The sequence below is a fragment of the Canis aureus genome, chromosome 16, assembly GCF_053574225.1.
Source record: "Canis aureus isolate CA01 chromosome 16, VMU_Caureus_v.1.0, whole genome shotgun sequence".
NCBI lineage: Eukaryota > Metazoa > Chordata > Mammalia > Carnivora > Canidae > Canis > Canis aureus.
In genome coordinates, this window is record NC_135626.1 from 31,109,517 (window position 1) to 31,127,198 (window position 17,682).

At 39.1% G+C, this 17,682-nt stretch overlaps 1 protein-coding gene across 4 annotated transcripts in view; it reads right to left on the reverse strand.

The window, feature by feature from the left end:
* Positions 1 to 17,682, reverse strand: part of TOM1L1 (target of myb1 like 1 membrane trafficking protein) — a 49,241-nt gene that overhangs the window by 16,131 nt on the left and 15,428 nt on the right. For all 4 annotated transcript variants that reach the window (XM_077852666.1, XM_077852665.1, XM_077852667.1 and 1 more), the window contains 3 exons: positions 16,898 to 17,014; positions 5,321 to 5,454; positions 189 to 249 (listed from right to left, as the gene is read on the reverse strand). In XM_077852666.1, coding sequence (XP_077708792.1) covers positions 189 to 249; positions 5,321 to 5,454; positions 16,898 to 17,014 — 312 coding nt within the window. The remainder of the gene's footprint in view (positions 1 to 188; positions 250 to 5,320; positions 5,455 to 16,897; positions 17,015 to 17,682) is intronic.

Here is a 17,682-nt window from a genome sequence, read left to right on the forward strand (position 1 = left end):
TCTTCTTATGACCTCTTATTAGTAATTTAATAACATCAAGGTTACGGCAAATACTCTACACCACCAAAACCACCCCAAATTATTAACAAAATCTCCTGTTTTAAGACTTTAGGGTAAGCATTATTCCCTACTGTACAATTTGTAAAATGTTCAATTGTTTTTTTTTTAAAGCATTTCTCTTCACTTACATTGGCATCTTCCCTCTGGTTCCTATTTTGCTCCAAAATTCTTTGTTGGTTCCGAGTGAATCTGTTTTGAGAGTTAGCAAAATATAAGTATTTAAAAGAAAACAGATATGAGGGGCATATGGGTGGCTCAGTTGGCATATGGGTGGCTCAGTTGGTTAAGGCTCTGCTTTTGGCTCAGGTCATGATCCCAGGGTCCTGGGATTGAGTTCCACATTGGGCTTCCTGCTCAGTGGGGAGTCTGCTTCTCTCTCTTCCTCTGCCCCTCCCTCTCTGCTCATGCTCTCTCTCAAATAAATAAATATTAGAAAATAAGAAAACAGATATGAAAATGCCACAATCCTTAATAAATTATTTACATTCTAATATCCAGGAACAAAGACAAAGACAATCAGCCTTGTCCCCATCAACTCCCAATAAAGTACTTTAATAACTTTTTTCAAAAAAAAAATTTTTTTTTCCAGTTTATAGGGGTAGTAATGTCTTTAGAGGAAACTGAGAAAAGGAATACACAATAAGGGCAGCCCTGGTGGCTTAGTGGTTTAGCACCACCTTTAGCCCAGGGCATGATCCTGGAGACCCAGGATCGAGTCCCATGTTGGGCTCCCTGCATGGAGCCTGCTTCCTCCTCTGCCTGTGTCTCTGCCTCTCTCTCTGTGTCTCTCATGAATAAATAAAATATTTTTTAAAAAGGAATACATAATAAAAACTAGTAATGGGGTGCCTGGGTGACTCAGTTGGTTGAGCGTCTGACTCTTGATTTCAGCTTGGGTCATGATTTCAGGGTCATGAGATCAAGCCCCACATCAGGCTCCAAGTTGGATGCAGAGTCTGCTTGAAGTTCTCTCTCTCTCTCTCCTCCGCCCTTCCCCCCACTCATGCACTTGCTCAAATAAATGAAATCTTAAAAAAAAAAAAAAAAACCCGCAAACTAGTAGCAGTTCCATCATCTAGAAATGGTCCCTGTTAACATCATGATGTATTTCCTTTTGGTATCTTTTTCTGTAAATTAATCTATTTTTAAAATTGTTGCAATTATACTTCACACAGTTCTGTATCCTAATTCAAGTATGTTGTGAGCATTTTTCCAGTTACTCAGAAATGCAATTTTTAGTGGGTGCCTATTTTACCTTATAAACGTAGCACACATTTAACAACTTTTTTTTTTTTTTCCAGATTTTACTTATCCATTTGAGAGAGCAAGCAAGTGTGAGGGTAGCGAGCTAGCAAGCATGAGGAAGGGGAGAGGCAAAGAGAGAAGAACAGACTCCCTGCTGAGTGTGGAGCCCAATGTGGGACTCGATCCCAAGACCCTGAGATCATGACCTGAGCCAAAGGTAGACACTTAACCAACTGAACCACCCAGGAGCCCCCACATTTAACTACTCTTAATCTCAAATATTTAAATTGTTTCCAACCCTGCCGTTATAAGTAATGTTCCATAAAAATTCAAATACATTTAACATATTTTCACTCTTTATCTTCATTTTTATAAGATAGCTGATATCTACTAAAAATACTGACCTTTTACAATTTAAGTTTTGCATTGCTTATACACTGGGAATAAAAGAGGAGCAGATAAACAAACAATAGGTCTGAGAGAATAATGAAGTTGAAGGCAGTAGTCCAAGGATAGAGTGTCAGCTTTATTATCACATAACTATAGGATCATGGATATAATTTATGATCCTCAGTTCTATATCTGCTAAAAGAGAATAGCAGCATTTGAAGCATTTCCTCAGAAAGTTATTCTCAGAGGCGACCCCTAGAAAGATAATACAGGTGGATGAATGTGGAAATGCTTTGCAAACTAGGAGTTGCTTTAGAAACATACAGTATTTTGACACATCGGCTCCATGAACCTCAACATTTAAAAAAGCTTAGACTAAATTAGAACATGCACTTAGGTTTAAGGATTTTTCCCTTTCCAAACACATGCTTTCTTCTACCTCCTTATGGCATTGGCTTTTTGTACATTAGTTATGTGCTAAGTATGGACAACCCTCACAGATCAAGCCTTGAGTAACAAACTTCTGTTTCCTTATTTGCACAACTCTTCCCTAGATGTAATGAGCAGAAACTCTGGGGGATGTTGGCATAGGGTAAATGCATTTTCTATGTGGATGGGTGTGAATCTTTGGGGAACAGACTGGGATGAACAGAATGAAGCTCCTTCCCTTCCAAGATATCTATATCCTAGTCATTAGATCAGTGAATAAGTTATGAGCTATGGTTTTTTATTTTCTTTTTTCAGGTTCCCAATTATAGATCTTTGGGTGCATTTATGTACAACTGTTTTATACAATTGTACAATTGGATGGCAAATGGAAGGTTGCCTTAACAGAGTATACAGCCCAGCAATATAACCATAAAGGTCCTTAAATGTGAAGAGAGAGACAGAAGAAGCAGCAAGAATGATCTAATATAAGAAAAACTAAACTGGATGATGTTGGCTTTGAAGATGGTAGAAAGGGATCATGAGCCACGGACAGTGGGCAGCCTCTAGAAGCTGCAAAAGTTAAGCAAATGGATTTTCCTCAAGAGCCTTTAAAAAGGAACATACCCAGGACCCTGGGTGGCTCAGCAGTTTAGTGCCTGCCTTTGCCTCAGGATATGATCCTGGAGTCCGGAATCCAGTCCCACATCACACTCCCTGCATGGAGCCTGCTTCTCTCTCTGCCTATGTCTCTGCCTCTCTTTCTTTCTCTGTGTCTCTCATGAATAAATAAAATCTTAAAAAAAAAAAAAAAAGGACATACCCCTATTGACACCTCGATGTTAGCCCAGTGAGAGCCATTTCAGACTCTTACAGGTCTGTAGGATAGTAAGTTTATGCTGTTTTAAACCACTAAATTTGTGATAATTTGTTACAGCAGCTATAGGAAACTAATACACCAAAACTACCAGCTTTTCTAGACACAAAACATTTGTCTGAAACTTAAGTGTTTCTGTCCCACAAATGACTGCAGTTGTTTCTGGCACACATGGTTCAAAGCAGAATCAGAATGAGCCATTCACAGAAGTAACCCAATCTCCTGATATCTAGATCCAAAAAACACACATCCCCCTTCAGAAGAAGCTTTTAGGGCAGCCCGGGTTGCTCAGCAGTTTAGCGCCGCCTTCAGCCCAGGGCCTGATCCCGGAGACCCTGGATCGAGTCCCACGTCAGGCTCCCTACAGGGAGCCTGCTTCTCCCTCTGCCTGTGTCTCTGCCTCTCTGTGTCTCTCATGAATAAGTAAATAAAATCTTAAAAAAAAAAAAAAAAAAGCTTTTAGTCCGTGGTCATAAGGTTTGTAATAGAATTTCCCAAGATGAAAACCAGAAGGCAGCACTCTGCTGACAGCCATGTAGTTTTTCTGAGCTATTTTTCCACTTACTAAGATTTATGCCACAGAAAATAAGAGGCAAGAATTTGAGTTTGTTCAGTGCTCAGACAATACCAGTCGCTGAGCTCACTTGCTCAGTCAACACACGGTCATCTCTTCATATGAATAGTTGCAGTCTCTGATAGGCAGTATGTAAAAGATGGAGGTTTTATTTCACTGATTCTCTTGGTTCACTCATGATGAACAGAAAAAAACTCTAGTCAATAAGTTAAAAGGCTCAGTGTGATGTTAATGAGGAGGAGGAAGAAATTAAGAGACAGGAACAAACCTAAGTCTTACAATTGCTTACTTTAGCAATTTTCTTGGAAATCATCAAGATTTGAATTTTTTTTTTTTTTTTTTTTTTTTTTTAGTCCAGCCCTATTTCCCATAGGAACCACTAAGCAGGGTCCACACATGGGAAAACTGCCTCACCTAAATTATCAACACCACTCCTACTGAGAAATGAGGACCTAGAAAAAGTATGGGGAGCTCAGATGCTCTAGAATTACTATAACAGGAAGTCCCAGGATAGTTTTGGAAAGAGACCATGAGATTTGCCTGGAGCTATGGGTTTTTCTTTTTTCAGGTTCCTAATAATAGATCTCTGGGTGCATTTATGTACAACTTTTTTTTTAAAGGCACTGAAATAAGTTGTTTGACATAGGTGACATTAACTGTTAACTCAGATTCATTTGCTTTAACTTATTAGGAAAAGTTCAAACTTACAGGAAAGTAAAGAGAACAGCATAATGAACATCCCATTCATCAGCTAAATTTAGTAACGGTGCATTTTTTTGCCATATTTATATATTTTTTGCTAAAATATTTAAAATTATAGACTTTATGATATTTCACCCTTAGATATTTTAGAAGGGATTCTCCAAAAATAAAAACATTTTGGGCACCTGTGTGGCTCAGTCAGTTAAGTGACTGCCTTTGGCTCAGGTCATGATTCCGGGGTCCTAGGATTGAGCCCCACATCGGGCTCCCTAATCAGTGAGGAGTCTGCTTCTCCCTTTCCCTCTTCCCTGGCTTGTGCACTCACTCACTCTCTCAAATGAATCAGCAGAATCTTAAAAAACAATAACATTATCAAAAGGACTTAAAACATAGGGTTACGTAAATACTTGTGAATAAAATTGAGAGAAACAAAAGTGTATGTCCTTTACATGATCATAGCTACAAAAAATGTTGGAAAAACACTAAAATGTTAGTGACAAATGATCAATATTTAAAATCTTGCCTTCTTACTTTTCTGAATAGAAATTTAAAAAGAAATATTCATATACAAAATGTCCTCACTACTGCTCTCGTTTTGTATAGACTACTTTCGTCATATAAAATCTCCTCCTCTCCCCTCTGTACTGTTTTATGTCCTTGTCCATCTCAAACTTAGGACAAACCTCACTTTTACTAAGATGCTTTGTTTATACTGTTCATCTATTTGAGTCTCCACTGAGTTGTGCAGACATGATCAAGTGAATAAGATCCAGGCCCTGCTATGGTCAGATGTTTACACTGCCTGAGAATGCCCAAGAATGCTACTGGCACTGCTCAGATGTGCTCTCATTTGTGCAAGCCATATCACAAGCTCCCAGAAGGCCAGGACCACATTCCCGATCTTGGAAGGAAGGCAGGCTTGTCTTCAAGCTGTTCCTGATCCTAACTGAATGTTTACCCAGTAGGCACTCTCATAAGAATGCCAAGCCACGGGGGTGGGGGGAACCAGACTTGGAGGAGGTTGAGGAGGGTACACATCAGCTCACCTCTCACATCCAAGGAGGGCGTTATTCAAATCCTCATTCACTTGAATCAGCTCCATGGTTACGTCTTCATTCTCCACCACTATGAGCAGGTCCATGATCCTCTCCTGCATCTCTCGACTTGTCTTATAAAGTTTCTGTCAAAGAAAGGAGAAAAATTTCTTTTTCCATGCTAGAGAAGTTCTATAAAGAAACTGGCCAATCTGTAAATGCTGGTTGATCACTTCCATCATGAGTTACTTATGGGAGATTACCAAAGTATTTATGTACAGCTTATCCTTATCAGAAGGTAATGAGTTACACATGATTATATTTTCCTCTAAAAAACCAAAACAGTATTATAAGGATACTATGGTACACTGCACAGAACAAATGACTAGAAATTATAACTGGTATATGAGGTACTGCTCACAAGTTGCAGAATATAGAAATCACTTGTTTTCTAAATCTCGGGTTCCTCATTTGATAAATGGAAGTTATACTAGTTGCCACATCTACCTCAAGGGATGACATAAAAAGCAAATGAGATATGTATAATGAGGAACTCTATGACTATAAAGCACCACATAAAACACAAAATGCTCACTGTCACTATTAGTGGTAGAAGAAAGTAGTAGTTAAAATACATTTATAGTGGCATAATTTTCCTATTACATTTTACTTAAAGTTTACAATTACAACATCACATTCCAAGGTAAACGGAAACAAAAAACAAAAAAAAAAGTCAGGGATGCTATCCTTGTTTGGACTACCTAGAGTCACTGCAGTAAGCCCGGACTGTACTCCTCAAACTAACTTTTCCTCATGAGCATCAGGAGTACCTACAGCCGACCCACTCATTCAGAATCTCCAGGGCTGAGGATCTGGGAATCTACTTTTTTTTTTTTTTTTTCAAGTAAGCATCTGAGGTGTTTCTTATGTACATGGGCAATTTGAAAACTGCTGCCTTACACTTATATCCTTATAGGCAAGCCTGAGGAGCATAAAATTAATATTCATGTTTCTTTAAATTCACCTCAGCTAGAATTTGTAAATGTAATAATACATTAAGTACACTCTCAAAACGAGAGTGACAGAACTTCCTATATCATCATACTATTCCATTATCTGACTCGTTTCTCCTCAAGAAAGACAGACCCACTGAAAAACTTAGAGCTGGCTAAACCATTTAGAATCTCAAACCATCTATTACAAGAGCCCTGACAGGAAATCTCCAAATAAATTAATCAAACCATTAATAACTGGCATTTGGACTCAGAGGTAAAAGCCACTACCCTCTATAGAATTCTAACAAAAATATTTAGAAGATAAAAGGAAATAAAAAGGAAAAAAGCCATATGGACAGATAAAGGATAGATTCTGGGTTTTGTAACCACAATCTGCAGCCAGAAAAACTGTCCTATTTGCTAATGATGTGGCCACTATCAGCAGGGGTTGGTTAACTTTTTCTTAAAAGCTCAGAGAGTATTAAATATACTCTTGGACCATATGTTCTCTGTCAGAGAAAAAGAACTACCCAACTCTGCCATTATAACATGAGAGCAACCATGGATAACATGCAAATAAGTAGGTGTGGCCATATCCTAATAAAACAAAGACAGGTGGTAAGCTAAATTTGGCTTACATATGGCCTCCTGGAATACAAAGAGAACAGACTTTTTTTAAATGATTTTATTTATTTATTCATGAGAGATACAGAGAGAAAGGCAGAGACACAGGCAGAGGGAGAAGCAGGCTCCCTGTGGGGAGCCCGATGCAGAACTCAATCCCAAAAATCTGGGATAATGCCCTGAGCCTAAGGCAAATGCTTAACCACTGAGCCACCCAGGCAACCCAAGAGAACAGATTTTAGACTCAGTAGACCAAAGGCCTCTCCCATATGCATTCCTGATATGGGATTTAGTTAAATTTTAGATTCAGTTTTGTTTTTTACATATCTAAAAAACAAGGATAATGACTATCTTGCAGGTTGTTATAAAAATAGGAAATGGTAAAGCTGAAACCCCATAGTGTCTGGCATACAGCAGGTAGTCAATAAATGTATAAACTGCATAAGGAAGTATCACTGGAAATTTAACAGCTAATATAATCATGTAATACACCTTTACTCAGGACCCAATATTATACTGAGGAAAGAACAAAGAACATGTTTAATATAATCCCCATGATGAATGAGAACTTTTCCATTAGTGAATGTAATGAAATTATTCTCCTTCTTATTCACTAGCAGCCTTGCTAGAGCAATGTCAAGATCAAGGAAATACAATGGCTATTAGATGCCCATGACAAAAACGTAGAAATTAATTTGAAATGAAATTTGCAGCCAACATCAATAGCCCTCGGTCACAAGATGACCCTCCCTTTGCCCTCTCTAAAGACAGATGGAATGGAAACATGAAAGGAACACCATATTTCTCAGCAGGTTTGCAGAGCAGAATCTGTAAAACCTCTTCAAAAGCCAGCCCACTCTGATCTTTGCAATTGATGTTCGTCTCAGAGGAGGGCCACGCCACCTGGAAAGAGCCTAGATCAAGCACCATGAACCAAGAGGATGGGTCAGAAGTTCCCCACGGCAGGCACCTGCAGGGCTGTGGATGTGGGGAGCCAGAAGGAGACAGTCAAAACACAGAGTAACAGCTGCTGGTGCATATGTCCATCACAGAGCCCCTGGAACTGCCCCCTGAAATATCATATCAAAGCAAAGGTAGACTTCTCAGTTCAAGGGAATTTAACAATCAATTCAAAAGTCTTTGGAGCAAAACAAAAAGAGCTCATTAAGAGTCTCTTCTGACATCCAGATGGTTCCTAGTCCCCCACAGAGGACTCAAGAATTAAGGAAGGAGATCCTTTTGCACTTTCAACTCCAACCATAACCAGCCCACATTCAGCAACATAGTGCAACTTAATAAAAAGAAAAATCGGAGTGCCTGAACATCTCCTCTGAAAAAGTGAAAATGGGGGAAAAATGTGTTTCTTGCAAGCCGTCTTTGGAAATAATATCTGTAGGGTGATACTCCTATTATCAGCCCATAACATATTTCCTCCCTCTCAATCCTCCTCACTCAGACTACAGGAGCCCTTAGAAAATGTCTCTATCTGCAAAAAAATAAAATAAAATAAAAAACTACCCCTCACCCTAAAACCAAACAGTTCTGTGTCACCTGCTTGTAGTCCTTTTCCTTACACAAGAGGTCAGCTGAGTGAATAGCAAATTAATTTAGTAGAATCCTCCTTTTTCCTAACCAAATATTTTCAAGATTTCCCCAAAAGTCTTTGTCTTCAGTAACTCCTTAGCTCTTTTGCCCTAAATCATTAATTCCTCAACAAAGAGCATCGATCTATTCAATTCAGCAGGTACTTAGTGAACTCATTCAGTGTCAAAGCATGTACCATAAACATGCATAAACTGTATGGGTTTAGAAGCATATGACTTGGTTACTGCCTTCAGGTTGCTTCCAACCTGGCTAGAATAGTATAGGTGGCTATAGGTTAGCCACCCATACTAGAAAGTTGATTCTGGGCTCAAAATGAGAAGTTGGTAAATGGATAGAATATAGGTTTAGGAGAACAAGGCTCTCCCCCCAGCTCCATGACTTGCCGCTGTGTGGGCAGATCATCCCCTTTCTGTAAAGGAAGGGAGATGATCTCAGAGACACTCAAAGTTCCTTCTACAAGTTTCTAAATGGTAAAGACAGTAAGAGTGTCCAATGAAGAATTTTTTTTTTTTTACAATTTTATTTATCTATTCATGAGAAACACAGGCAGAGACACAGGCAGAGATAGAAGCAGGCTCCCTGCAGGGAGCCTGATGCAGGACTTGATCCCAGGACCGCAGGATCATGACTTGAGCCAAAGGCAGATGCTCAACCACTGAGCCACCCAGGCATCCCCACTGAAGGACATTTTACTGTTTTTTTTTTTCCTCCCAACTGGTAACAAATTATCCTTATGAGATGAAATTTTAAATTCACCTAATTATAAACTTATCTACTAAGCAAGACTAAGGCTTTCTCCAGTTGTACTCTTAAATCAGAACTTGTTTTCTTCTACAGAAGACTAAAACATTCTCTTTTTTTCATTGCCCTACTAGGGCTAGGCAAAAACAAGAGGAGACTGAAATGAGAGGTACAGGGAAGTCAGATATTCAAGGTTAAGAGTAAAGTAGCTCTAAGCCAAGTGTAAAATGCTAAGAAAGCAAAGGCAAGACTCATGCTATATTTCATCTCTGTGACTGGAGCAGACACTTTTGATTCATCACAACACTGAGATGAAATGAAATCCAGTTTCCACCCCAATGAAGGTCAAAGGCCATGAGAATATGGCAGCAGGGGAAGGTGCCCACTATACAATAGTTTTACTGCCTGGAAGTCTAACAAAGAGCAGGAGCTTCAGGATATAACTGTGTAGACTGGCCTGGAAGAAGAGAAAAGGGAATTCAAATATACCAGATTTCAGATGGAAGAACACAGACAGGGAACAGGCTCAAAAAACAAAACAAAAAACAACTCTCCCAAAACAGAACAGTTGGTAGCAGGTAAATACCCACAGACAAAACAGGAAGAGATTCCAAATACAGAGGCCTGTTTTAACATTAACAAATTGCATAAGACTGTGACCACTGGTATACTGTATAAGAAAAGCCAATGAATTTTTTTTTTTTTTTTTTTTTTTTAGAGTTTTCTTATGTGTTGAATGCCTTTTACCCTCCAAATTCACCATCCACACTCTCTGCTCTGGGGCATGGCCTGCAGGGAACATATCACCAGGTCCCTTGCCCTCTCACTTGTGATTGAGTTCACAAGCAGCATGCACTGGCAGGAAATGGAAGGAAGGAAAGAGAGGGAGATCTGGCTATATTTTTCCCCCTCTAATCCTTCCACCAAAAGCACCTCTACTCTCAAGGCTGCTTTTCTCCATCATTCTTTCTTTTGGGTTCTGGCAAAACTTCCCTCTTGCCTATTTATGCCTATGGATAGGAGTTAGTAGCACAGGATAGTGAGCTAGCACCTGTGGTCTCCCTAAATCCTGCAATATCTTGCTGAATAAATAGTACCTTGATTAAACTCTCCTCTTATCCAAACTGAGTATGCCACATGTTTCACTAACATACCCTACAAAGGCATGAAATTACATACTTAGGATCATTAAAATAGCATGATACCAACAAAGGGCAGAATAAACAGATCAAACAAACAGAACAGCCTCCAGAAAGATGCCCTTGTATTAGAATATAAAATACAATGAAGGAGTGTTTAAAAGTAATGGAGTTAGTATGAATTGTTAGTAAATGCTATTTGGACAACTTGCTATCTAATTGAGAAAAAAGAAATGAAGACACTGTCTCTCACAGCAAGGCTAAGTATTTTATTTTTTTTTTAAGATTTTGAGTATGAGAGAGTAAGCATGAGTGGAGGTGGGTGGGGATAGGGGCAAAGGGGAAGCAGACTCCTTGCTAAGCAGGGATCCCCAACGTGGGGGGCTCAATCCCAGGACTCTGGGATTGTGACCTGAGCCAAAGGCAGATGCTTAACCAAATGAGACACCCAGGTGCCCCAAAGTTTTTTATTTTAAACCACACAAAACTTAGGGGAAAAAACATTAATTTATCAAAGATATTTTTACTGAGTAAGTCCATTATGGCAGGCATTGCTCTAGAAGCCAGAACCTGAGCAATAGGGGAGATAATCTTTGTGGAGTTTCCATTCTATTAAGCAAAGGCAGCTGAATAAATATTCAAGACAAGCTTTGAAGCCTAGGTAGAAGATGAAATGGTGAAGGGGCAGGAGACAAAAGCCCAGAGTCTAAAGCCTGGAAAGTCAGGAAAGGCTTCTCAGAGGAGGTAAGACTAAGTTGAGAGTGAGGAAAAAAAGCTGGCTGTTAGGGAAACATGATGGTCAAGCATGAAATACTCCCCAGCAAGAACAAACCTGGTGTGTCCAAGGACCAGGAGGGTGGCCAGTGTACATGGACCAATAAGAAGAGCTGCATGTATTGTGGAAGGAGAAGGGGGCAGGAGCTGATCAGGGAGGGCTTTGTAGCCAGAATAAGGAGGTTGGGTTTTTTTGTTTTTTTTTTCCAAGTGTGATGGGAAGCCACTGGAGGGTTCCAAGGAAGGATGACATGAGGTAGTTTACCTTTTAAAAAGCTATATATAGATGTGGGATGTGACCTGAGCCAAAGGTAGACACTTAACCAACTGAGCCACCCAGGAACACCGGTTAATTCTTTACCATGTAAATTTTATCTCAATTTTTAGAAAAAGCATGCTGTACAGTTTTTGGTTTCCAGCAGTTTCCAGCTCAAGATCCTAAAAACTTTCCTGAAGACAAAATACCTAAAAAAAAAAAAAATGCTGGACACGATATAATACTATTTTAACATATATGCCTCAGCTTTCAAGAAAGAATGAGGGGGCGCCTGGGTGACTCAATCACATTCCAAGTCCATGGGTACCAGAGCTCCTGTAGCAAGCACTTTGGAACCCTTTTGGACCTCATCCTATGTATCTCTTCCCTGACTGTTTATCTGTATCCTTTGTAACAGCCTCTATAATAAAGCAGCACATATAAATGTTTCCCTGAGTTCTGTGAGGCATTCTAGCAAACAGTCCAACCCAAGGAGGGGGTTGTAAGAATCCCAAGTTTACAGCTTATTGGTCCAAAGTATAGAATACCCAGATCTGCAACAAGCATCTGAATGAAGTGGGGATGGTCTTGTGGGACTGAGCCCTGACCCTGTGGGGTCTGTGCTAACTCTGGGTAGTTAGTGTTAGAGCTGTTTAATGTGTGTGCGTGGTGGAACCTCACCCACTTGGTGTCAGAAATGTTATGAGAAGAGAAATAGTTTTCTGAGTAATTGAGAGTACACGAAAAAATTCCAATTCTTGTCAAAAGCATATAAGAATAGCACTCCTCATGAGATCCCTATGTGTTACTAATGAAAAACAAAAAGAAAAATAAAGTTACACAATCAAAGGCCTCCGTAAAACTGATCAGGTGCCAGAACCCATTCAACTCCAATGGGCCATGAGTGGTATTCTAATGTTGATTTATACCCCAAGTCTCCTTGTTATTCAAGGCAACACACAGCCCTAAACTCTGGCATCGAAACAGCGTATTAGCATTATCCTTGCAAAATGCAACCAAACATCTGCACCCAAAGACTGACACAAAAAGGCATTTCAGTGTACTCCAGGACAGCACACACAAAGCTGGATTCACATATTCGAATGGGATGCTTCACTGTATGTTTTTAATGAGGGACTGCTTGCCACAAATGGATGAAGAGGGGAGAAAAATCATAAATCATGTTGCTTTAGAAGCTCTGAAAGGCCTGGGAAGACCATGTGGCATTAGAAATACTGCTGTGGCCATTTCTGAAAAATACTATCTGTCCCATATTCTTGCTTTGATATTTAATTTTTAAATTTAGTTAACATGCTTGTTATACATCCTGAGTCACAAAATTTATTTTCTGTAAAAGCCTTCAATTGTGGATTTTTAAAAAAGGATTACTAACTACATAGGAACTACAGTTAATGATTAATTTTCCTTTTAACCTAATAGGATATATTATCTTTGTTGGTTAAGTATCCTCTTAGCTCTTTAAGTTATATGTATAGAAATGAAGTCCAATGATAGTAAGTGATTTGTCCAAGGCCAAGAACCCCAAGAATCCTTAGCAAAATCATGTAATTTTCCTATGTAAAATATTCTAAAAATAATGTACTTGCAGCCACTGATCCAAAATATTGATTTGTTTCTCAAAGCATATTAGGCTCATCAGCCCAATCTGTCAGATGTTAACATGTTCAGCAAATGGGGATTCTTTGGTCAAATACATTTGTAAATGTTGGGTTAAACAAAGAGTCTTAGGCATCTTTAGTACATTAAGAAGCTTTATGAATCTCTGAGAGGAGAAATGTAATAGGCAGACTTGCAAACTTATTTGATCACAGAGATCATTTCTCTCTTAGAATGTAGTACAATGTAGTGTAAGTGGTAAAGGTTGTCTTCAACCATTTCTTAGAATCACTTCTTTAGCACTTATCTCAATGTCACCAGATGCATCTTTCTAAAATTGTATCTGGTTATATTGCCCTTCATCTTCTATCCCTTTATGGTTCCCTTCTGCCATCAGAGTGAAAGCCCACTCTAGCATGGTATATAAGGTCCTCAATAACCTGTATAGACCAGATCTTACCACTCCTCACCTGGAGCTTTATGTTCTCAAGCTGTGGTTTTAAATGCTCTTTTTATCCCTGTGTCCCTGAGAGGTACCACAGACTCAAATCCAGTAATAGTGGGTGGGGAGTGGTACAGAGTTCCTTAAGAGGTATATCTGATTCCTTAGTGATCTCTGGAAGTAGGCTTGCAGATATAGCTTGAGAAACTTTTTTAACAACGTTTTTAAAATTTTAAAAACATTGAGTTCATGGGTGGCACAAAAATAAACCAAAGCCTACATGTGGCCCACTGGCCACAGTTTGCCAACTTCTGGGTTAGGGGAAAGCATAATGCAGGACATCCAAGGCTGCCCATAAACAGTAATGCTGCAGAACATGGATGGAAAATGAAGGATGCTCCATGCCTAGAGACTACAGAGGCTAGAACAAGATGGCACAAGGGGCAGCCAACAGACACCTAAGAGGTACAGCAGTGAAACAACCAAGCAGAACAAGCAGGCCCACACCTCTCCATTTGAGAACTGAGATGGGAGTATCTCTTACCAGGTGGGAGCAATGCTTGGGGCAGAGACAAGGTATTATTTCAGTTACTGGAACATCAAGAGCTAAGGGGATACTTAACCAGCAAAGGTAATATTAATATATCCTATTAGGAGGTTAAAAGGAAAATTAATCATTAAATGTAGTTTTTTTTTTTTAAGTTTTTTTTAAATTTTTATTTATGATAGTCATGCAGAGAGAGAGAGAGAGAGAGAGGCAGAGACACAGGCAGAGGGAGAAGCAGGCTCCATGCACCGGGAGCCCAACGTGGGATTCGATCCCGGGTCTCGAGGATCGCGCCCTGGGCCAAAGGCAGGCACCAAACCGCTGTGCCACCCAGGGATCCCTTAAATGTAGTTCCTATGTAGTAATCCTTTTTTAAAAAATCCACAATTAAAGGCTTTTACAGATAATAAATTTTGTGACTCACGATGTGTAACAAGCATGTTAACTAAAATTTAAAAATTAAATATCAAAGCAAGAATATGGGACAGATAGTATTTTTCAGACATGGCCACAGGAATTAGCATGCAGGAAAAGTAGGAAGTGTATAACTCAGAAGATCAGCTACCCATATATCCCATCCAGCATCATCCCCTACCAATCTTGCACACTCTAAAAATGGTACCAAGCATATGCTGCTGTGATTGCGTCTTATCCTCAGCACCCAGGTGAGCTGGGTCACAGAGAATGCCAACTGCTGCCAGGGAACTTCACACAAAAACGAGCTCACAATCACCAATCTAGCAGATACCTGAGGAATATGACTGAAAGAAATGATGAAGAATGTGCATTCAAGGAACAAGAATCCAAAGAGCAAAGGGAAAAAGCAACCAAAAAATAATTACTATCCTTAGAAAAATAGAAGAGGAAAGCATATCTATGAAGAAAAAGTTACAAAAATCCAGACTGATTAAGAAAACAAGTTTTTAAAGATTTATTTGAGATAGAAAGAAGGAGAGGAGCAATAGAGGGAGAGAATCTCAAGCAGAACGTCTGCTGAATGCAGAGCTCCATGCAGGGCTGGATCTCATGACCCCAAGATCATGACCTGAACCAAAATCAAGAGTTGGATGCTTAACAGACTTGTGACACCCAGACATCCCAAGAAAATATAATTTTTGAAATAAAATGTTCATTAGAAGGGCTGAAGAGACAAACTGATGTGCAAGTTTCAGAGAAGTACACAGAATGGAGAAACTTGCCTAGAATTACAACATGAAAGAATTAAGAGATGAAAAGTACAAGAAAAAATGTTGAGATTAGAAAAATACAACTGGAAGTTTCATCATCTAAGAGAAGTTGCATATGAAGAGATCACATGGTAGAAAAGAAATACCTAAAGAGCTGAGAATTTCCCAGAATTAAGATACACAGATATTGATAGGGCAAAAAGGCTTATCAAATACTACACAGGATAAAGGAAACGCATATATGCACATACATCCCCCTACACACAGTATAGTGGAATTTCAGAAGTAGTAAGGTAAACAGAACTCATACATACAAAAAGAAAAAAAAAAAACGCTATAAAAGACTCAAGAATCAATAAACTCCTACTTCTCATCACCACCACTGGGTACAAAAGAACAATGGAGCAGTATCTTGGATGGACTTAAGAATTTTGCAGTGAGAATTCTGTGTCTAATCAAACTTAATAGCAGCAGCAAAAAAAGACATTTTTGGACATAAAAACACCCAAAGTTTACCACTAGTGATAATTAATGACACAGCAAGATATTCAAGGAGTAATGCTGAAAGAGAAATTTTTACTATTTCTCAAATAAGCAATGATCAAGAAAGACATTATCTACTAACAGTCTACGAAGTTAAAGGAAAGATAACAGCAACGTGAGCAGCCGGGAGTGGGAGGCAGAGAAAAGTAAAAATAGGGTAAGATTCTATAACTTGTTGGAAGAAAAAGACTTAGAAACTGATTCCTCCCCTCCCCACCACTTTCTAAAGTTAATGTGTTAAAGTTTGTGTTAAAATTTAAAATTGAGAACTATTAGAGGGAAGAGTATATGGATGCACAGACACAGGGAAACGTCTGGGAAGGCCATGGTTTCAGTAATAACGAACCATTTGTGGTTTTCCTCACATGCTCATACAAGTCCAAATGCACCATTCATGTCTTCCTCCAACAGCAGGAGCACTGCCTTCATCTAAATCTCTCCAAAACCCTCACCATTCTCCCTGCCCTCACCCCGGATCCCAAATGTATGATAAATTTCTATTGCAGCACCTACAATACTTTATTTTTTTTTAAGATTTTATTTATTTATTTATGATAGTCACACAGAGGCGGGGGGGCAGAGACACAGGCAGAGGGAGAAGCAGGCTCCATGCACCGGGAGCCCGACGTGGGATTCGATCCCGGGTCTCCAGGATGGCGCCCTGGGCCAAAGGCAGGCGCCAAACCGCTGCGCCACCCAGGGATCCCTACAATACTTTATTTAAACTGGTTGTTGACAAAACAATCTTGCTCACTAGACAGAAATTCCTTGGGGACTAGAATAGCCTCCTCAGTTCTATATCCTTTACCACCACTGTTGTTATTCAGTCCATTTATTGAGCAAATGGATATAGAAGCAACCTGTACATATTTAAAACAGTAACTAACAGAGATTGTATACGACTAAGGCTATAAATGATTTAATGTTGTTAAATTATTCATTGTAAGAGAGTAAGAACCATGCTTAAGTAACTATTACATTCATGATAAAGTCATCCTTGCATCTCCTTGTTAAGTTTAGAAATCACTGAAGATGAACTAGATGATATTATTCTTAGAGTCTTGAGATAGAAGACACCTTAAAAGACTGTGGCTGACTGTCCATGAAATCATACTATACCTGCAGAAGCTCTATGTCTTCGCGGTTTTCAGACCCAGGAATATTCTCCATCAATATTGCAGACATCACTCTCACATTCATTTTCACCATATCCAATTCACTGTGCAACTTTCCAATCTGCGGAAAGCAACACAATCAAAAGTATGTGATGAAGAATGGTTACCTTGTTTTCTGCTACCAAGAGGACATTTGCTAGTAGAGAAAAGGCTTTTGTGAAATTTAATGTTTTCAAATTTATATAAATATCTAATTTTTAAATAAATGTAAAATCTGTTACCCTTCTAAAAGGACTTGAGATCTCATGTAAATCTAGAAATGTGCTCTAAGAAAAGGTGAAGGGGAAAAATATTAGAACCAATATGGGAAAGGGGGAAGGTGACTATAATGGCATCTGGACAAAATGGCAAATGTTAGTGGCAAAATCAATGGGGAAAAAAATGAGCATTTTCTAGTTCCCATGGAGTTAGAAAAGGAAAAAAAAAAATCAAGAGAAAAACACTTTTTTTCTTCTTGCATTCAATTTTATTTTAGTTATTTTTTTTAAGATTTTATTTATTTATTCATGAGAGACAGAGAGATAGAGGGGTAGAGACACAGGCAGAGGGAGAAGCAGGCTCCATGCAGGGAGCCCAATGTAGGACTCGATCCCAGGACTCCAGGATCATGCCCTGAGCCAAAGGCAGGTGCTAAACTGCTGAGCCACCCATGGATCCCCAACTGCATTCAATGTTAAGAGGAATCGATCACATGGATTTTCATAAAATTTTATAGTATTTTATAGAATA